Raw genomic sequence first — 21,004 nt, forward strand, 5'->3', positions numbered from 1 at the left:
CTATGAGGTAAACGTACTCCATTCCTGAAAAAAAAAAAAAGAGAGACCAGGCGCGGATCAGGTTTCAGTCGCACCATACAAGTCGCGCTGCGCGTCCAGAACTGGCTACGAGCGCTGACGGGAAGCACAGGGCACCGCGATTTACAACAGAGGCGAGTCGCGGAAGTGATCGACATAGTTTGCTCACCGGCGTTACGGTGCTTCAGCACTCGTGCATCTGCAGTGCAGAGCTCACCAGCATGAATTAAGGCCACCCACGTCAGCGTGACCGTGCATGTAAGACTACAGTATGTCCATGCCATCAAGGGGAAATATTGAACGAAGGTACTTAGAGTCTGCAGCCAAAGTCATTGCATTCCTGCAACAGTTACACGCGACAATTCGCGCGTTTACTGCAATTTTTTTAAATCATCTGTGCAGAGCGCATGGCATACACGAGCTTTCCTGTGGCTAGTTCATACAGCGTTTCCGGGACAATGGAAAACGGAGACCGTGGGTAAGCTAAGAGAGATGTAAATAAATAGACGTGTTGCGCGGAGACCTTTGCTGCGGTGCGGCTGGTAGGTTGGCTTAATTTTCGGGCTAGTCTCGTATTGATGACAATCGCTGAACTTGTTGCGGCCCAACATTAGTCGATCTTTTTCGCCGCAAGCCTCGAGAGAAGCGAACAATACTGGTTGCGCGACGATCGCGACTTTCTAGTGCGAAAGCGCCTTTAGTTCTGGCTTGTACGGACCTGCACGAAGCGAGTGCAGAAGGGCATGCCGTCACTCGCGTAATAAATGATTTCAGTGAAAATACCGTGGCCAGTACATGCTGTCTGTAACGAGTATTACTATGATGCGTCTTATTTCCACAATGTCTAAACATATTTCACTGTTATCTCTACAAGCCGTGCCCCCTAAAAGCTCATACTTCAAACGAAAAACCTCTGTGTTCCCTATTAGCGGCGCTGTGTCAACGAGCGGCGAGCATAATGCAGTTGTGTAAATCGAGTTCACCTAAAGACACCAGTAACAATTTATGATTGAGTACGCGTAGCCCAACTGAACGTGAGGGAAAGGTTCTTCCCTCGTAAGCAGTTGGCTGTTCCGTATGTTCTTTTCCGCCTTGATAGATGTTACATACCTCTTGCGCTGCTACGTTAACCAGGCATCCTATGTCACCCGCTGTGCGTTTCTTAATCTTTCCTGTATATCATTAATTACTGGGTGTCGAACCAGAACGCGTGAAGCGAAAAGGCAATCTATAGAATCAGCGCGTATTACGTTTTTAAATGTCGCTGCTAAACACGATGAGTAGCATAAAATCTTTTTGCTGAAGAAGACACATTCGATGGTAAGTTTATAAATTCACAGTATGAAGGGACTCTGGCAAACACGCGCAACTGGCGGGGAAGAAAATTACGGTGAGCACTTAAGACTATTTAGGTGCTTTGGATGCGAAAGCATTGCTTCTCGAGCTTTATTTCTTTTTATTTTCGTTTAACTTTGTTTTCATTGCTAACGGCGTAACTACTCATTAGCATAGAGTCGTAAGGCAATGCATATACTGGGTTCGCCTTTGTTCGCCAAGAAGCAACGTGGTTTTGTGGCCTATGGTTTTAGGTTTGCCAGATCACCCAACACTGGCATATCACAGCACAGCCTAATCAAGGCTGCCACTATTGTAAATGTTATTTTTTTCTGGTCTGATCTTTTGTTGACCATGAACAGAAAATAAAGAAAAGTTCTGTGGCTAACGAGTTGCGTGCACTCTTTGCAATATGAATGTCCTGTGTTAAATTCCCTGCATCTTCGGAAGAGAAGAGACGGGGGCGCGCTGATGAGCAAAGCGTGCGCTGTTTTCAGATGATGTCTATGTCGGTGCCAAGGCGACGTAGCATAGCATATTTTTTTGCGGTTTAGGGCCAAGCAATCGCGTGAGATGAAGACACCAGAAAAGAAGGGGGGATTGAGATAAAACACTAGCCAACATTCACGCTACCAGCACAGGCAGGCACCGAGCAATAGCTGTTCTGCTGTTCTCTCAAACCTTCCACCAACTTCGCTCGTTGTGCGGACGTTCACGCGTATACGCCGAGGGTTCCTCCCATTGTTTTAACTCCGTCGAATATAACTTCAATAAAGAGGGCACTTCGCATAACCAATAAAAGTAAGGGAGGTTAATTCGACGACAACATTTAGGTGAGCAAAAATATATCCGTTCGTAGCGTTTAGAAAAGAAGGAAATTAAATTCAATACCCTCAGCCATGTATTGAGGCAAATGACATACATTTAAGAAACTTCTGTTCTCTTGTGGTTATGAAATTGTTTTCGTCCACTGTAATTCGCTCGCCGCCGCGGTGGCGCAGTGGTTATCGTGCTCGGCTGCAGACCCGAAAGACGTGGGTTCGATCCCGGGCCGCGGCGGTTTAATTTCTGTGGAGGCGAAATGCCAGAGGCCCGAGTACTGTGCGTTTTAGTACACGCTAAAGAACCCCAGGTGGTCGAAATTTCCGGAGCCCTGCACTACGGCGGCTTTCGTAGCCAGAGTCGCTTTGGGACGTAAACCCATAAACCTCACAAAACCACTGTAATTAGCTCAGGCACAGTAATGGGCACTCAATTTGTTATTTGCCAGTCCGTCGCCGAGACAGGCAGACTTTTATCGGACTTTTATTTCATCAGATCTTCTTTACGAAAGCCCACAAAGCTCAACTTTTACGGCCCATCGAGCGCCCTTGAACAGCACGCACAATGCAGCAGCTGGAATTTGGCCCCCAGACCCAGCTTGTTTGCTTGTTGCTTCAGCGAGCACGAAAGTTTGCGCGTGTGCACTCGAACGTCTAGAGACCAGGAGCGCACAGCCAGAAGGCGCTGCGATACATTAGGGCCAGCACCGGAATTCTCCGCGTTATTTTGTCGCCGGATGTAAGCAGAGAGAACACTCTTCAACTATAGTTTTAATCAGGAGCAACATGATATGTGAGAAATAAAGATTCACTTGCGCCCAGTGCCTTCGCGTGCGTATTCTGACAACATTTTGACTTTGAGTGCTAGCACTTCTGAGCGAAAATATGGAACCTGTGGTTCAGTGAAATGTAGTGGCCGGGCGGAAGTTACTTGTTCCTTAGGTAACACAATAAATTGCATGGTATGGTATGGTATGGTATGGTATGGTATGGTATGGTATGGTATGGTATGGTATGGTATGGTATGGTATGGTATGGTATGGTATGGTATGGTATGGTATGGTATGGTATGGTATGGTATCGTACGTAAGAATAAACATTTCGAAGCTGTACTAGGCTATGAGAGACGTCGCAGTGGAGGTCTCTGGGCTGTTTCCGAACACCTGGCGTTTTCTAACCTGCGCTGTCATCGCGTAGAAAAGGGATTGTTTTAGACTTCGCCTCAGAGAACCGCATCCGCCACAAACGAGATTCGACCCTGCGACGACGTGCTCAGCACCGCATTCCCTTAGTTACTGCGCCAACACAAAGGGTGTGTAACACAATACGTCACACTGTGAGTGATATTTACAAAGCGAAATAGTCACATGTGCATTAGGATCCATTCTGTAGCTTTTTCAGATCACGGACTCTACTTTATTGCGCGATTCAAAGCGGTGATACTTAAAACCAAGATCCTGCTACGAGCCTGTTTCGATGTAGACAGGGGTATCTGCTGTTATTTATTTCATAGCACACACACACACACGTGTGTGTTCACACGTGCGTTTGCCTCCTTTCAAACTTTCATCATGGAAGAATTTTTACCAAAATACATTTTTTCCATCACTGCATTAGAGGCACGAAAGAAACAAACAAAAAATCATGCGCTCCCCTGAAGCGCGGACAAAGCCAAATGAAACAACTTTTTTCTGTCGTCACTGTTTTTTCTTGAGTTCTAGAAGACAGAATACGTGTTGTTGTCATAGACCTTCACCTAAACCTTGACAATAAACAAAGCTTCAACGCTTTTTGTGCAATCACAAGCTTAGACGAGCGACGATCCCACCAGCGAAGTATCAGCCGAAGCGCCGGTGAAGTATCGCGTTTTTCAGCTGCGTCTTTCATGAATTCAGCGGCCCTATGTGGCGACAAAACGAAAAGATCCTGTCGCGCACCCGGAGCCGGGCTCTTCAAAGATTCTTTTTAAATTAATTGTTTTTCCTGCCACTGGCGGCTGCGTTCAGAAATGTCAGGGCCAATATCTTTTAGTCGATGTCTGTTGCTGGCTGCGGTACCGTACTTGATGCTTACCGATAGTTTAGAGGCAGCAGTTTGAATAGTACTACGAAGTACTCCGAAATATGGCCCGTACTTTAAAATATGTGCGCCCGCAACTCATCAGCGCCGTCTGACGCGTCTAGGGCGCGCTCAAAAGCTTTGGCGGTCCACCGACTTCTGTCGTTGATGTGGGGCAGACGCTAGAGTCGGTGGGAAAATTTTCCACTGACTCTACCAGACGCAGCACTTGGTGTGAATGGCCTGAACTGCTGCAGCCTCGTTGCAACTACCACGTGTAGCTAAAAAGGACGCACCCTTGTTCTCATCGAACCTGTGTTTCCTGAATTGGAGCGTTGTCTTTTGTGCACGAAGCGCTCACTTGTGCCTGCCTTCGTGATGTTTTCTGTGTTCTACCTTTGTGTAGCTTTGTGCTGCCCCATAACAAACTGTTTTTTTGTCTCGTCTGTTTGAATGAATTACCGGTCTGTGAGTGCTGGGTAGTGAATTCGATTAGAAGATGTAGTCTTCATCTTCACTACAACCAGGAGCCGCGCTTTCGTAAATCATTACGTTATTATATTAAGCATTAAAGTGCGGAGCAGTGCTTGCGGAATATGTATTCCATGGCGAACCAGCAAGCCCGCATGCCATACTTACGACGAAGACGTTTAGCAGGCGAAAAGCGTCGTTGAACTCGGGTTTGATTTCTCCACTCTTGTACGGCTCGTCTCGGGGCGATATTCTTCTGGCGCCCTCGTTTGCAAAGTCTGCCAGAATCAAAAACGACTCTTCTGTTCTTTTCACCAGGAAGGCGATAGTTTTGCCCACATACCAACTGCCCGAACTGAATGTAATACTCATATCTGGATGGCCAAACTTCGCTTCGATTCTAAAAAGTAAAATAATTCAAATTAGAATACACAGTTACGCACACCAGAAACCAGCGCTGATGACGAAGTGCTGTGTATCGAGAAATTCAGAACTTTTTTATCAGGGAATAAGTTTCGCGTCCTTCGTTCGGTTTAGATAGGAGTTCGCAGAGGGGAGTTTAGTGCTTACATGTCTCCCTCGTTGAACCGGACGACTTCGCCTTGGAATTTGGCCGATGTACCGACCTTCAGCTTTAAACCCGGGAACCAGAACGACGGTCCCTGCAGGCAGCAACAAGTAAAGTTCCGAAGCGTAACTTGGTATATTCAGTACTATCCTGATTCACCCCAAAGATAAGCTCGATCTCGACAAAAAACGTTTACTTATTGCTCACGAGCAGACAGGCTCCATAAAGTTATCTACGTCGAAATATACAGTGTGACTTAGGACGATGAAGAAGGGCATATTCTGTGATGTGTCGAAAGGACTTAGAGGTGACGGGCTCTTCTCTAAGCGAAAAGAAAATTGCAATTGACTAAACTTATTTTTACTGATAACTGAGGCTGCTGTTTTGAATGGGGAGCATGTTGGAGAGCTCGCCCCCTCCGTTCGCTAGAAACAAATCTCAGAAAGGATTGGATTCAGCTCAAATGCAGGGCTCTTCCGACCCAGCAGTTGGAGACGAAACAAAGAAAAAGCACAAGTGTCATTCCTCGAAGCAGGATGACCAGAGCCTCGAATATTTGTTTCAACATATTAACACGTGTACTGAGGTTAGTACACCATTTGGCTGTCTTTTCCGGCCACCCTTTAAATGTCAAGGCAACGTATATGAAACGGTTCTTCGCTGTCGCTTATTTGCATTCGCTGTCACGTAATGGTTTTTCACTTGTCGGTTGTAAAGTTTTCCTCTGCATAATGGAGCCTTTCACTGAGTCATAAATTTATAGTCCATTCTAGAACCACAAGCACCGGTGCATAAGATTCCGGCAGCTTTACTAAACTCAAGGATCACACCAATCATCGCTCCTTCAAATTAAATCACAACGCATATTAATCGTTCAATATATTTCGCTACTTGCCTGCGTTTTATAATTTCCCTCCGGCTGTTTTCATTTTATCCCCGATTGTGCGCTCAAGACAAACAAATTAACAAAGAAAGAAAAATAAACACGCTCACACGTCGTGATCACAGCCCGAAATGTTCGCTCTTTAAACATATATATCATTGTGTGGATTTTTAAGGGAATGCTGAGCACGAATTGAAGTTTGCCTCCATTGATCAAGTGCCACGTCGTAATGATGAAGAGGCAACTTTCACCGGAAGTGGAGCTTTGTTAATGTATAAAATGCAAAAAAAAGGTACAGGCATCGTCCGCACCAGCACTTTTCACCAGAGGCGGCGGCGTAAATACAGTTTTAGGGCGCGGCTCTCTGAGGCCACGCCACACCAACATTCACTTCCAAATCGTCATTACGGAGTTTTTTGCATTTATGTCACAAGTTTGAATGGAGTGGTGGGGAAAAAAAGGTTCCTTTCCTAAATCTAATTTTTGCAGCAATCAATGTGGTTTTTTCTGCGAAACAAACCTTAATATAGCTCCGCCGCGGTGGCTCAGTGGTTACGGCGCTCGGCTGCTGACCCGAAAGACGCGGGTTCGATTCCAGTCGCAAGGGTCGAATTTCGATGAAGGCGAAATTCCTGAGGCCCGTGTGCTGTGCGATGTCAGTGCACGTTAAAGAACCCCAGGTGGTGGAAATTTCCGGAGCCCTTCACTACGGCGTCCCTAATAGCCGGAGTTGCTTCGGGACGTTAAACCCCAATAAACCAAACCAAACCTTAATAACGGAATTCATTATTTTCATAATGAATTTCGTTAGCACACCAAGTTGGGTAAGTCGGTTGACTCTTCTCTTCTGTAGGTCCCGTTTGTTGCGCTAATTCTGTAGCAAGAATGAGCCAAACAATAAACATTTAAAAACTAAAATTTTATGAAGTTATCCTGTTTTAAGTGGAGCCTGTAGCGCGAAACAAATTTAAAGCTGTCTAATCTAAAAGCACGCATTTGCAGACAACGTAAGAGCGTGCAGACAACGCATTTATAGCGCGTTCGGTGTAGTACACGCACGTATCTTGTTAACAATGAAAGAACAGCAGAGAAAACAAAGTGGCTTACTAGTCCTTTTGCAGGAAAGAATTTCTTGTTTTCGTCAGTATAGTGCAGCGACCATACGACGTGATCTCCGACAGAAAATCTCACCTTCCAGGTTTTACCTGTAACAGCCACATGAGGAAAAAGATGCAGGGTTTTTCAGAGCCAGTGTATCGTTCAGACACTAAGCGTTCAGACTTTGAGGACACGGTAAATTAATAGTGGTCACGCCAAAAAAAAAGGACAATTACTTTTCTTGAACACTGCATTAACGGAAGCGACATCCTCGAGTAGTTTACAAGCATTGTTTCTGTGAGCACTTTTTAAGCTGAGGCGGCTTTCACCGCTTTTATCATGGCCACTATGCTCGTTTTTTTCTTCTTTGTATTCATCTAACCAATCTGTGCAATTGGCAGGTACTATCTAGAAATTCTTCCTTCTGGCCATGAAGTTGAATTTTAATCGCGCAACGGCAGCTTTGACCAAAGCGCGCCATGGCACGAGGCATTTTTCTTTTAAACTAGGCGGAGTCAAAGATGCAGAAGGGTCTGAAACGTCGTGTTCACACATTTTTGGTTGGTGTTCTTTTCTAACTTCAATTAATTACTTTCCAAGCATTTTACCTAAGGAATACCGCTGTATCATCGGTGGGCCAAAGAAATCTTGCACCCGTTCTATCACTGGTGGGTACCCCTTATCACTAGGAGTAGAACCCCCGACTCCCTCATGAAACACGTATGCTCATACCACGAGGCCACCGCTGAGGTCTTGCTTATAAAAGGAAAGCCAGTTCTGCTTATTCGCCGCCGCGGTGGCTCAGTGGCTATGGTGCTCGGCTGCTGTCCCGAAAGACGCGGGTTCGATCCCGGCCGCGGCGGTTGAATTTCTTTGGAGGAGAAATTCTAGAGACCCGTGTACTGTGCGATGTCAGTGCACGTTAAAGAACCAGGTGGTCGAAATTTCCGGAGCCCTCCACTACGGCGTCTCTCATAGCCTTAGTCGCTTTGGGACGTTAAACCCCATAAACCAAACCAAACCAAACCAAGTTCTGCTTAAACCCGCCGCGGTGGCTCAGTGGCTACGGCGCTCGGCTGCTGGCCCGAAAGACGCGGGTTCGATCCCGGCCGCGGCGGCTGAATTTCTTGAAGGCGAAATTCTAGAGGCCCGTGTGCTGTGCGATGTCAGTGCACGTTAAAGAACCCCAGGTGGTCGAAATTTCCGGAGCCCTTCACTACGGCGTCTCTCATAGCCTCAGTCGCTTTGGGACGTTAAACCCCAATAAACCAAACCAAACCAAGTTCTGCTTATTTTGCGCAGTACCATTTCGATTCTCTTCACAGAACCAGAGTCCGCTTTTTTTTTTCAATGAATGAATTGACCGATCATCATCTGCCTAGTTATCCGGCGTTTAAAGCTCTTTATCTCTTTCTTTTCCCGTTCTGGTTTCTTGCATACTTGCTGATTAGATTTCTAGTCCTTTTCCGCCACTTTGAATCAATGCTCTTTCTGTGCAAGTACTTGAGTACTTGAACTGCCCATCTCTTTTCGTCTGTTTTCTCAGGCGTTCTTTTTATTTTGTGCTGCCCGCACTTCGAACGATGCCCAGGCGCTCACGTCACAAGCGCCCCCTCGTGGCGTTCCCAGAACTCTGGTCTATCCCTCAGTGCCCCACTGTGTTACCTGATGGCGCCACTCACACCGGCCTTGCATTGTATTAGAGGGATAGGAATGTGGAAAATTAGTATAAGGAGGGAAATATAGAAAGATATTGCAATACATGCAGGTTTATTTAAAGTTCACATATATCGAGGCGTCTTGTAGACATTGCAAGGGATCTCTTACAACCTCTGTAAAGTGAGATTGATTTTTCACTGATGAAGTGAAGAAACTTCTTTTGTTAGAAAAATAAAGGACGTTTATGAAGAGAAACGGAGATAGTTTGATATTTCATTCAATACACGATTCGCAGGGAAGATCAAACAACGACCGTTTCACATTAGCTTTGTCTCATTTGCAAGCCTTTGCGAGCACTATGCTCGAAATTTTTCTCTTAGCTTTAGGCGGAGGCTTCCTGAAAGCACTCGTAGTCATGTGTATTTATCAGACTACTGCCATGCTATGCTTTCATGTATAACTGTTTAAAAAGGGCTATGTTTAAGAAAGGTTTCACGGCGCTAAGATGAACTTGAGGTTGACTCGTTGGACAGCCGCTTGAGGCGACATGAAAACAACGGCAATATATGAAATATGATTTTGGTACAATCTTAATTTTTTCCTTCTCCGCATAAGTTCTATCGACTTTAAGCTGGTGCGCTTGTTCAACGGCCCACCATTCCTCCCTGCGGCCTTCTTCTGGTCCACTTCTCCACCCTCCTCTTTTTTATCCCATCTCAGCCCATCTCTATTCCTCTTCTCCCATCCCTTTTAGAGGGCTGGTTAAGAGAGCTCCAGCAGACAGGCAGACCGCCCCTTCCCCCACATTTTCTTTTCGTACACACACACACGCACACACACACACATGCAAACACGTACACGCACACACACACGCACGCGCGCACACACACACACACACACACACACACACACTATTGTCACACTTATTTTAAACACCACTCTACCGGCGCCCCCGTGCGGTCTGTCTTCGTCCTTTGTCGAGCGCCGGACTTCGTCTTCTTCTGCTTGGTTCTAGGGTCGGTCGGCTGCGCTCTGCCCAGTGTGCTTGCTAACTACTGTTCTGCCAGGGAGAACATTCTACTGGCGTCCGGTGACATTTTGGTGGAGGTGCTGGGTAACGATCCATGTACGAAGAGGTCCCAGGAACCTCGAGCGCTCAGCGACAACCCTGGACACGACACCTGTCCACAAATCAAGCCGCCGCTTGAGAGGCTTAGCCCCCGAATACAATCCCCTCACCGCGCCACCCCGCACGATGACCTCTACTGTGGCCAGCCAGACCTTCCAGCAATCTGTAAGTTCGCAACCGTTACTTCTTCATACGCCTCGTACGCCCGCGTCGTTTCATGGTGACAAGTTTGAGGATGTGGAGGACTGGTTGGAAGGGTATGACAGGGTCGTTGAATTTAATCTGTGGGACGAGGACCGCAAGCTCCGGAACGTTTACTTTGCCCTCCAGGACGCTGCCAAGACGTGGTTCGAAAACCACGAGTCCGCCATCTACACCTGGCAAGACTTCCGGCGGCAGTGGCTGTATACATTCAGCAGCAACGAACGGAGGGAGCGTGCTGAATTGACCCTGCAATCCAGACCGCAGCAGCCAAACGATAGCGTAGCGATGTTCGTGGAGGACATGACCCCGCTTTTCAACCGCGCTGATCCTTCGATGTCAGAAGCCAAGAAGGTGCGCCATTTGATGCGGGGAGTGAAGGAACAGTTGATTGTCGGGCTCGTGCGCGATCCTCCGGCTATAGTCGCCGATTTTGCAAAGGAAGCGGCAGGCATGGAGCGCGCCCTGCAACAGCGGTTTGCGCACTACGGTCGTCCATCAAACATCACTGCTCTGGAGTGCCACATGCCGAAGCCCGGGGATGAGAACACCACCCTCCGAGAGCTCATCAGGAGCATCGTCCGCGAAGAGCTGCAGAAGCTTCGCTCTGTGGAGCAGCCTCCTAGTGCCACCGCCATCTCGGATGCTGTCCGTGACGAGATACGCCGCACGGTGCAGCCCATTCCACCTCCTCAACCGCCAGCACCCTATGTGATGACATACAGCGAGGCATTGCGCAGCCCTGCGCCACCACCGCCGGCGTTCTACTCTCCTGCCCCTACCGCGCCGTCCCACCGATTCCCTTATACGACAGCGCTGCCAGACGACCGCCCACCTGTCACGAAGGCAAACATGTGGCGCACGCCGAAAAACAGGTCCCTGTGCTTTCACTGCGGCGACGCAGGCCACATACGTCGTCACTGCCCGTACCGCCGGATTGGCTTGGGCGGCTTTTCGCCAGACGCACCCCCGCCCCGCTATGGTGAACGACCCCGAGAGATCGATCAGTACCTAACGGCCAACGTCCCGCCTGCACCCACTGCCCAACGTCAGTCCAGGTCACCGTCGCCTCGACGGTTGTCTTCACCAGCCCGCCAGTCCTACTTCCGGCAGTCCTCCAGCCCGCGCCGGGAAAACTGAGGACGGCGACACCCGGAGGTAAGGCCGCCGTCACTGGACATAATGACGAACATCCTCCGCTCACCGACGTTAGCATGCGACCCGACCTCCGACCCCACGCCGCGACGACCTTTCGACGCACAGAGACGCCTTCGCTTGACGATTCAATTGGACACTCCGAACGACCCTTATGTCCGACGACCTTTCTACGAGCAGAGACGCCTCCCCTTGACGCCCCAACTCGACCGCGAGAACGATACCCTAGTCCGACCTCCCACACACAGCGCTTTCCTGAAGGTGACCAAGCTTCGGCTGAAATCCCGATTATCGTTGACGGCCTCCACGTGACTGCTCACGTAGATACCGGCGCCGATTTCTCCGTCATGAGTCGTGGTCTGGCGACTGTCCTGAGGAAAGTACTGACACCTTGGCCTGGAACGCACATCCGGACAGCTGGAGGCCATCTGGTGGCACCGCTTGGCGTATGCACCGCTAGAATGGAGCTTCGCGGTGTAACCTTCATTGCCTGCTTCGCTGTGTTCGCTCAATGCTCGAAGGACCTCATCCTCGGGTTTGATTTTCTTCGAGAACACGGTGCGATAATCAACCTCCGCGAACTTGTCCTGACGTTCTCAACTCACTCAAAAATGATTTCTTGGTAGCTGACGATCCTTGTAAGATAAAGTCCCAGGAAATTGAAAAACATAACAGGATATCCTCTTCGTCAGGGCAGGCTTACAATGAATCGGTTTCCTCAGTATAAGAACATAAAACGAGCGAGCGAGCGAGGAGGTATAATCTTCATATAGGTTGCGAGAGCGAGAGTGTACTTGGCTGCTTAAAGGAGTGTATAGCGAAGTATACACTTCGTTAAAGGAAACATTTATTTGACTCGATCGGAAGACCGATCTTTTTCAAGATCGCTTTACCTGATATTGTTTCCATATCCGCACTGTACTTCTCCTGGTCGTTGAAAAAGAGCTGTAAAACAAAAAAAAAATAAAGCTTACTCATCAGGGGTGAACTGCAGTTTGTCAGAGTTAAACATATTTTTGAATGCCGTGATGGGTCCTAACTGTATAGCCCGCAACTATTGCTGCCGCTCTTTTAACTTTGTTCCTGTTTCATGCTGGATGCTTCTGTGCGTTCGAGAAGTGGCAACGATTTTCCTCCGTAGGTACTGAAATGCGTTCACGGGATGAGAAATACAGGAATCAAAATAATAGACAATAATACTATATAGAATCAGAATGCTAGCGCTATACTAGGACGACGTGAGTGGAACACTTATTCATTCAATGCAACTAACTTAGAAGCTTAATTGCTCCTTTTTCGTTCCAAGCTTCTCAAAAATATTAACATATGTACAGGTGCGGCCAAAATGATACGGAGCACAGGAAGGGTCGCGGAGCAGCGGAAACGTGCTTATGCGCGCTGCCTAGCAGTGGCGACAGGGACTATCTTAATTTGGACGCTGCGAGATGGCGCCGGTAGCACGGACCCACTTTTTCCGCAGGCCTATCAACATCGCAGCATATAGCATGCAATCCCTTTCTCTATGATCGACTGATACTCTGCTGACAGCGCCATGCGCTTCGTTGCCCCGTTTCTCGCATCGCGGGGAGGCGCGCGCTGTAAGCGGGAGAAAGACGGCCGTTTTGGCATTACGTGTTATCTCGGCCCTTCAGTCCGCGCGGCCACCGAGGCTGAAGTGAGCACGCCTGGATGAAGGCAGCACCTGGCGGTGTTGCCCGAACCCGCTCAGCATCTTTCGAACAGTGATAACGGCAGGGTAGCAGCAAAGAGGGGGGCTCGGCGGCAGGCACTCTCGCTGCGCGCGGATAGCCAGGGGTGTCTTTGTTTTGCTGATAGGTGGCGCTTAGATGCAGTTTCTGCTAGCATGGCCGCCTTTCGCGTGCTCCGTATTATTCTGGCCGCACCTGTACCTTTTTAAGGGCTGCGTAATATTTATGATTTCTAGCCACACTCAAGCGGCAGGAGCGGAGCACTTTCTTAGAAGTGATGAAATCATTGCGCATTATTATTTACTATAGGGGACGAAAGTTCCCGGGGCGTGCCGCCGCTGGCCCAAATGCATCGCTGCGTCTGCAGCGTCGCCTAGTGGTCTGAGAATGCGTATTCATTTCGCGCACCAATGGATGCTCGCCCATAAGCGACGGCCTTTCTTCCCTCTTCCTTGCTGCGAGAGGCAGCCCACGCAATGAGTCGACAAGCTGGTGGGCACCGCTTTGATACGGCGCCAGCAAGCTACTACATTTTTTTTTTTTTGATACTACCAGCAGCTCGCTGCTGCGGGCTGCCAGTGCATTGCTTCGTGTACGAGCGAAGGACTGGAAACCCGTTCTTGGGACATTCTAGGAGGACCAAGGCTCTGGCTCAGGCATGGACACAGCGATAAAAAAAAGCGTATCACCGCCAGTGATAGTTTTTTTTTTACGTGCTCGCTCACCCTAGGCAGTTCCGTCCCCGACAGAAGTGCCCAGGACACGCAGCCAAAGGCTCAAATGCATCGCTGCGTCACCAGAGTTACCTAGTGGACCGAGAACGGCACGTATACAACATTTCACGTGCCAAGGAGTGCTCATCAGGAAGCCTCTGCTTTGCTTTCCTCGGGCTCGGAGCAAGAAGCAGCCCACACAGTGAGTCGACAAGACCCATGCAAGTATTTTACTTTGTTTTCGTTAATGCGAGGCGGACGCCGAGCAAATAGAAGTAAACAAAAGATGAAACAAAGTTTACAAGCTAGGTACGCGCGAATAATCAAAATTTTCTCCCTGGCTAAGGATGCAAGCTGCAGCGAAGGTGGGAAGTGCGGCTTGGTGTGGATACCGCAGTTCTCTAGCTGTATAATAGTGCAATAGTTCTGCACTCTAAGCTAGTTAGTTCGCCATTTTGCTCATGAATAACAGCGTACGAGGTTAATGACAGGGACATGAAAGGCAGACAAACACAAGCTCTGACTTAAAATTGGCATACAGTTGACTTAATAGTGGGTCAGAGTAAGTGTACGATGCATAGGGAAACACACAAAGCTGAGAAAAGACGATTTTACACGCGTCACCTTCATCGGAGCTTACTTCGCGCCTTCGCAAAATAAAGCTCAATAGACAGCAGTACTAACAGCATGAGAACGCAGATGTCATTACCACGCACGCTTTATTTCGCTTAAACGGTCTCTCATGGGTACAAGTCCAGTTTGCAACTGCGCTGGTGACGTGGAACTGCAAAGCGCAGGTTACACTATTGTTATTTACTGCGGAAGCAGTACCATTGACAATGCGAAAATGCCAGTATCTTTCCGCATGTATCTGTCTCTCTGTAGCCTCAGAAAGATAGGCCTCCGCCCTCCAGAAGCACCACCCACCAGCCACCTCCCCACTGCCACCCTCGATCCACCCTCCACCCCACCCTTGCCCACATTCACTGCCCAGTAGCGCCATCCACTATCCACCCCTTCAACTCTACCCTCCAGAAACGCATTCCACCACCAAACCACCTATTTTTATCCGCCACAAGGCCTCCACCCACGGCTGTGAAAGGCGACGGCAAAATCGGAATTCAAAGACGCATCTGGAAAGCCAGCAGCCCTTGAGAAACCTCCCCACTCCACCTTCACCCTCCGGAAAAATTTTGCCGTGTGAGTGGAGGCCAGGTTATGAGTAAAAGCATTCATTAGAGTAAAAGCATATAAGTAATCAACGAGGGTAAATCCAACTGCTTTCGAACAATAGTCGCATTAGATGTCTGATCGTCCCATACATTCTTCTGCTGCATTAGTTGCGCTGAACACATAAGTTTCTCTGTAGCCAGAAAGACCATCTTACGGTTGCCTCTCTGTAAAAATTCTCTTGAGGTTGTGGTATAACTTCAGCGGTGGAATACCGGCAACCTTTACATTTACTTTCATCCTTCCCTTAGACGCGCTGTCCGTCACTGATCTTCCTGTTCTTTTGTCCGAAGCCAGGCTTTCCAAGACTGAGACGAACAACTCATCAAGAGCGCGAAGAGATCGAAGGCTCAGAGTCAAAACATATACAAGTAACCATTATGTGCGAACCAACCGAGCGCATAATCTTGTGGATTTGGGCCGAACTTCTGCGGCCGTACACTCAGAAGGATGGCATCAAATTTCCTACAAATATTAAAATTTTTTTATGTCTAACTCTGCAACGTTCTCCGCGAGCTACAAAGAGACGGGAAAGAATAGCATGCGGTTTAGCATTGCTAAGAATGCAGTATTGTGCGAAAGCACAGTCTTTTGCAAGTGGACACCACCACGATGTGCCTCAAAGCGCGATTGAGGGGTCCACTGGCCCAGGGAGGTAGTTGCGGGCCTTTTCTTTCCTAAAAATCAATGGATTCGAAACCTTCGGATGGTTTTGAAAAAAGCAGAAAGGGAGCATAAGTGCCTCATTGGTGCGCCAGGCAGTGCCTTATTGGTGCGCCAGGGATGTGTGAGGTAATTAAGGAGCAAAGGCGCACGACTTTCTGCTAGCATCTTTTCGATTTTATAGCAGCGATGAAGGGAGACAATGCGAAAAGTATCGGAGACAGAAGGGGGTGGCGAACTGCATTTCAAACGGGGCATCAGGCCGCCAAAGCTGTGTGTGTGTGTGTGTGTGTGTGTGTGTGTGTGTGTGTGTGTGTGTGTGTGTGTGTGTGTGTGTGTGTGTGTGTGTGTGTGTGTGTGTGTGTGTGTGCGTGCGTGCGTGCGTGCGTGCGTGCGTGCGTGTGTGTGTGTGTGTGCGTGCGTGCGTGCGTGCGTGCGTGCGCGTGCGCGTGTGTGCGTGCGTGCGTGCACGCGCGCGGGAGATCTCGAGAAAAGGGCGATGCATGTGATCTTCCTACGCCCCACGTGCGTTTACGTACCTTAAACATCCTGTCTTCGACCATCTGGATGGCGATGCTGTAGTAGCTCCCTATTGGCGCTATGGCGGCCGCGTAAATCCGCTTCTTGCCTCGCGGTCCCTCCGACGACGAGTAGTACACATAAGCTGAGGTGACGTCCAAGCCAACGTTCCACTCCTGCTCGTTGCCCTCTTCGTACACCAGGATCTGAATCTGCTTTCTGCGTGGTCGGGAAATCGAAGTCGAAGAAATCGAAGTTTTTCCGTTGCTATACTTTCTTCTTGTAATTTCAACCGAAGATCGAAGCTAGTATACCGTACTAAAACCGAAAGCTGCAGATTACCGAAGATGTTTCAAGAATTTTTCGGCGCCATCCTGCTATTATTTTGTTTTTCGCTGTCATTTGTCGAATGAAAACGAGTAATTTCTTGGTGTAAGCCCTTTTCGGAAGGTCCTTGCGCGTTGGAATTTTCTCGCTTAAGCCGATCGTTCTCTTTCACTTCAGTTTCACTATTAATTTTTTTTTACTTAATACCATACATATTACCAAACGCTGTTCGGATCCATAGCCGGGTTAGTGTATGATACAAAAGCGAGATACGTGTAGGCAACTAAACTGTAGTTTTATGAAAACTGCAATAATACAGGCGCAAGACTAAAATACAACAATGGGAAACGGTTACATGAATACGCATTTCGCAGTGACGACAAATGAACAAAATTAAAACCAAACCAGAGCAACAGCCGAAATAGAAAAGTAAAGATGCCGGTCACAGTGGCTAAATGAGGTCATTAAGGCGCGTCTTTACACTAGAGACGTCATAAGACAGTTCTGCTGGCGGTAAAATTATTCCAAATATTCGCAGGCGTTAAATGAACGACACGGTTTTCATCAATATTAATATTTGGTGACAGATTAAAGTTGACATAAGCAAGGTTTCTTGTAAGTCTAGAAGAGCGAAACAAACGAGCATTAATCAGATAATTTTTTAGCACATTGTTTACCCAGGAAACCATTTTTAATATGCGCAGAAGGTCGATCGGTAGAGTATTGGCAACTTTAACAACTATTTGTTATACATGCTTTGCAGGAGAATAATGATTTCACGGTAATGTGCCGTTCAAAACTGAAGGCCTCCACGCAACTTCCTGCTAGTCGCCTCATGGCCTCCACATAAGGCCACGAGGCGACTAGCAGGAACGCAGCACGGCTCAAACAACATCACTGTGACAACCTCAGGAGCAGACTGATACTCAAATAAAATTAACGGTTCGTCGGCACATTTTTTTATCGAGGATCGCGAGATGCCCCTTCTTCACGTGACGACATAACACAAGGATGAACGTGGATTCTTTTTATTTCTGCCAACAAACATTTTCACCACCTCCCTGTGCTTCCCAGTGCCTGCAATCCGCACACAATTTTTAGGCATCGCATCAGTTATCCTCGAAGATATCGATGTACAATTAGAAAAGATGAAACTTACAGGACGTTGGGAGCGAAGCAGAACATTCTTGCTGTCATGCCATGGAAATATGGTGTTGGAAGAGTTGTCTCGAAATTCTTCATCCAGCCAAACTAGAAGACAAAAAAGATATCGCTGTTTTGTTATTTACCACAAACCTTGCTGGCGCTGGCGTTAAGAAAAAAATATTTATGGACCAATTTATGAGGCGACTTCACTTTTAAGCCACCATACAATCCTGGATCTCGAGACTCGATTTCCGAGACAAGGGCTCGTAACGAACATAAAACTCGCAGTTAGGCATCTGTCCAGATTTATTGAAAAGCCTAAGCTGCGATGAGTTCAATGCAAAATACAATGAAATGCTTTCTCTTCTATTTTGTCTTTCCTCGTGCATCTCCTCTATATATTGTCGGAAAGGCGATCCGATAACTTGTAAAGAAAAACATGGTGTTACTGAGATTTTGTAACTTGCAAAACTCGTCTTTTTTTTCCTCCAGGGATGCGATGTTCCAGCCGTATCACGCGCTTACTGTGCGAAGGGAATGTGCGGAGATTTAAATTTTTAACGCAGTAAACAACAGGCATGAACATAAGTTTCAACGCACGCGACATACATTACAGGTAAATTTGGTACCAATAACTTTAAAGCAACCATGGAGTTCAAAATCAGAGTTGCGTTTATCATCAACTCCGCAAGTACAACGGAGCAGTTGCTGTAACTGTAGGCGGTCACCTGGACTGCACGATCAGTAACCACTGTCACGAATATAACCGGCGACCACACTGGGCTTTAAAAAAATGGCAGTTTCTCTAGTCGTCAAGAGAAGCTGTACGCATGAAATGCCTTGCAAGAAACGCGTAGCTGCCTCATAGTTGGAAGTAGCCGCACTCACCTTAAGAAGCATTCGTCATGAGCAACGTTTCTTTTGCTGAACACCGCGCTCGGCTTTCTTTGCCGCTTTGGTATGTAGCCACCGCCCTGACCAGCGCCAGCCAAATGCCGAAGAGGAGGTGGCGTCCGTACACTCTGCACAGAACGCTGAGGACTTTCGCCTGACGCTGAACGCCGCGGCCGCCGCTCCTTCGAAGGCCTCGTCGAAGCAACTGCAATAAATTTGGACGCCATCGTGCGATCGGCCACGACCACGACCTGTAGAGCGTGCTGGCGCCACCTCTTCTTCGGCACTTGGCTGACGTTGGTCATGAGATTCGCTACAGGCGTTTCAGAGCCGCCGCTCTCAGACAATTCTTTATAGCGTGCTGCATTCGTTCGCATTAAGTATATCTCATTTGCCGCCGAGAGGTGGGGCTTAAACCGAAATCTGCGGGTCTGTACCGATGAGAGAACGAAATTACTGACTGGGGCAGAGCGTTCAGTGTCTCTCGCTGCATTCACAAGGTTCATCTCGCTACTTGAAGCGCCATAGCTCTCGCCCCTTCTTCAGCGGCACCCACCGTGGTGGCTAAGTGGTTAGAGCGCTCGGCTGCTGATGCCTACGACGGCGGATCAAATCACAGCCCCGGTGGTCACGTTTCGACGGAAGAAAAGTGCAAAACACGCGCATGTGCTCTCCAATGTCAGATCATGTTGATGAAGCCGAAGTGGTCCAAATTAACCTGAAGCCCTCTACTACGTTGCTTCTTTACACCTTCCTTCATCATATCCCCCACTGCGCGGCTGAGGTGTCCACTGAGAAGTGAGACAGCTGCTACGCGTTTTCTGTTTAGAAACCAATTTTTCTGTGGAAAGGTTTTGGCAAATATTCGATGTCGGTCGTACTTCGCTTTTATGGCTGTCCGGCTTTGTGAGTGTTTTCAGTACATTTAGCAGCTATTCAGCGCAGTTTGGCCATCGAGTCGTTCATGGCTGAGAGCATGTATGAGTGCGACGGAGTTTTTCTTCCAAGCACACTTTTTTGTCGCCAGTGGCTTATTGTCGGCCTCGCACGCCGAGTTCGCGCACCGAGCACACGCTGTGAGGGTTCACTGCTCCGCGTGAAATCTGCGAGTATGGCAGGAAGGCTAGAACTGGAAAGCCTGTTGCATCACCTCCGTGTTTTTGGCGCCTCACTTTCTTTCGATGCTATATATCCGACCTTTCGCCTACTCACACAAATACCTTTCCCGTATCTCTGGCAGCTTCGTCCTCTGTCACTCAGATCTTCGTCCATCCCTTCTTTCTTACAGGCAGCTCTGTATCCCAGAACAGTGGCAAAGCGCTGATGCTTGGCGCAGGAATGCTACACCTTCTATGAAAGTTGTACTCACAGGGTAGAAGATGTGAAGGCCTCTGTTCCCCTTGACGTCGATAAAAAGCTTGAGCAACGGCAGCGGCAGTGGCCTGTGCGGGTCCCAGACGTTCGAGGGCGAGACTCCCATGATTCCCGCTGTATTTGTTCTGCTCTCAGACGAGCGAGCTTGCAGGTGATCAAGGAAGTGGCGTCAGGTGCCGTCCTCTTCTCGGTCCGGTAAGGTGCGCAAAACGCGACTTCTCGAAACTGCCAGCCTTCAGCAAATGGAGCGCATTGTGGTGGAAAGCAGAAATGTATGGGGTGTCTCTTTTGTTGTCGGAATATGCAACGCCAGTATGGCAGTTTTTCACTGTACCCACAGCCGCAGTACCATTCAAATGGCGAAATAATGACGCAAGCTTGCCATTCAATGGCTGCCGCGTGATCTTCGTCATGGCTTCAGCGTGTGGTTTATGACCGTATTGACTCATTGCCAGCGAATGATGTGTGTGAGGAGGCTTAGTGATATAGTTTTGAAACGAGAGTGATGCGGCGAGCAGCAATGGCGGTCAGCGCCTCTAGTGCATGCGGCAGAATGCAGTAATTTCATCTCCCTCCAACAGCAGGAACGTGCTCACAGGAACGTCAAATCCTTTCTTACGTCACCAACTGCGCAGTTCTCCGCGAGCGCAGCAATGCTTGCGTAGGGATTTATGTATACTCCCCTATCTGCCCTGTGTAAGCAGCTGAATTACCCCTTCTCTAAAGAAGGCTATGCTATACTCAACGCCAAGGACATTATAGACGTGCGAGCTTCGTAATCCCCTTCGCCCTGCCAAGACGGCTCCTGGGATTCTTCGCAGTCAAATTTCCTTCAAAAAGACAACTGAAACTGCAAGAAATGTGCATAAAACATGATCTCGACCAGTCACAGAGGAGTTCAACGGGTTTTTTTCGATAACTGAATTTTGAAACCTGAATTGGAAGCACGAGCGCTTCATGTGTAATATTAGCCAGTCCTACGTTTTATACTTGTACTGCGTTGGATATAATGAACACAAATCTGCGCACAAAC

General features: G+C 48.2%; 1 protein-coding gene across 1 annotated transcript; it reads right to left on the minus strand.

The window, feature by feature from the left end:
- Positions 1-20,077, minus strand: LOC149354089 (uncharacterized). Its single transcript, XM_089577450.1, has 8 exons — positions 19,967-20,077; positions 17,717-17,808; positions 16,251-16,449; positions 12,290-12,341; positions 7,262-7,359; positions 5,274-5,365; positions 4,872-5,103; positions 1-24 (listed from the first exon to the last, which is right to left on the minus strand). The coding sequence occupies exons 1-8, from the start codon at positions 20,075-20,077 to the stop codon at positions 1-3; spliced, it is 900 nt and encodes a 299-aa protein (XP_089433576.1).
- Positions 20,078-21,004: the final 927 nt, after the last annotated feature.

The sequence above is a fragment of the Amblyomma mixtum genome, chromosome 3, assembly GCF_055824585.1.
Source record: "Amblyomma mixtum isolate Tamu chromosome 3, ASM5582458v1, whole genome shotgun sequence".
NCBI lineage: Eukaryota > Metazoa > Arthropoda > Arachnida > Ixodida > Ixodidae > Amblyomma > Amblyomma mixtum.

Excerpts from the sequence above, each read along its gene's own strand:
- LOC149354089 (XM_089577450.1), bottom strand. The coding sequence starts at position 20,077 with ATGGGAGTCTCGCCCTCGAACGTCTGGGACCCGCACAGGCCACTGCCG. Across the intron at positions 16,450-17,716 it reads TGCTTCGCTCCCAACGTCCT|AAAGCAGATTCAGATCCTGG; the intron begins GTAAGTTTCATC and ends CCGACCACGCAG. Across the intron at positions 12,342-16,250 it reads TCGAAGACAGGATGTTTAAG|CTCTTTTTCAACGACCAGGA; the intron begins GTACGTAAACGC and ends TTTGTTTTACAG.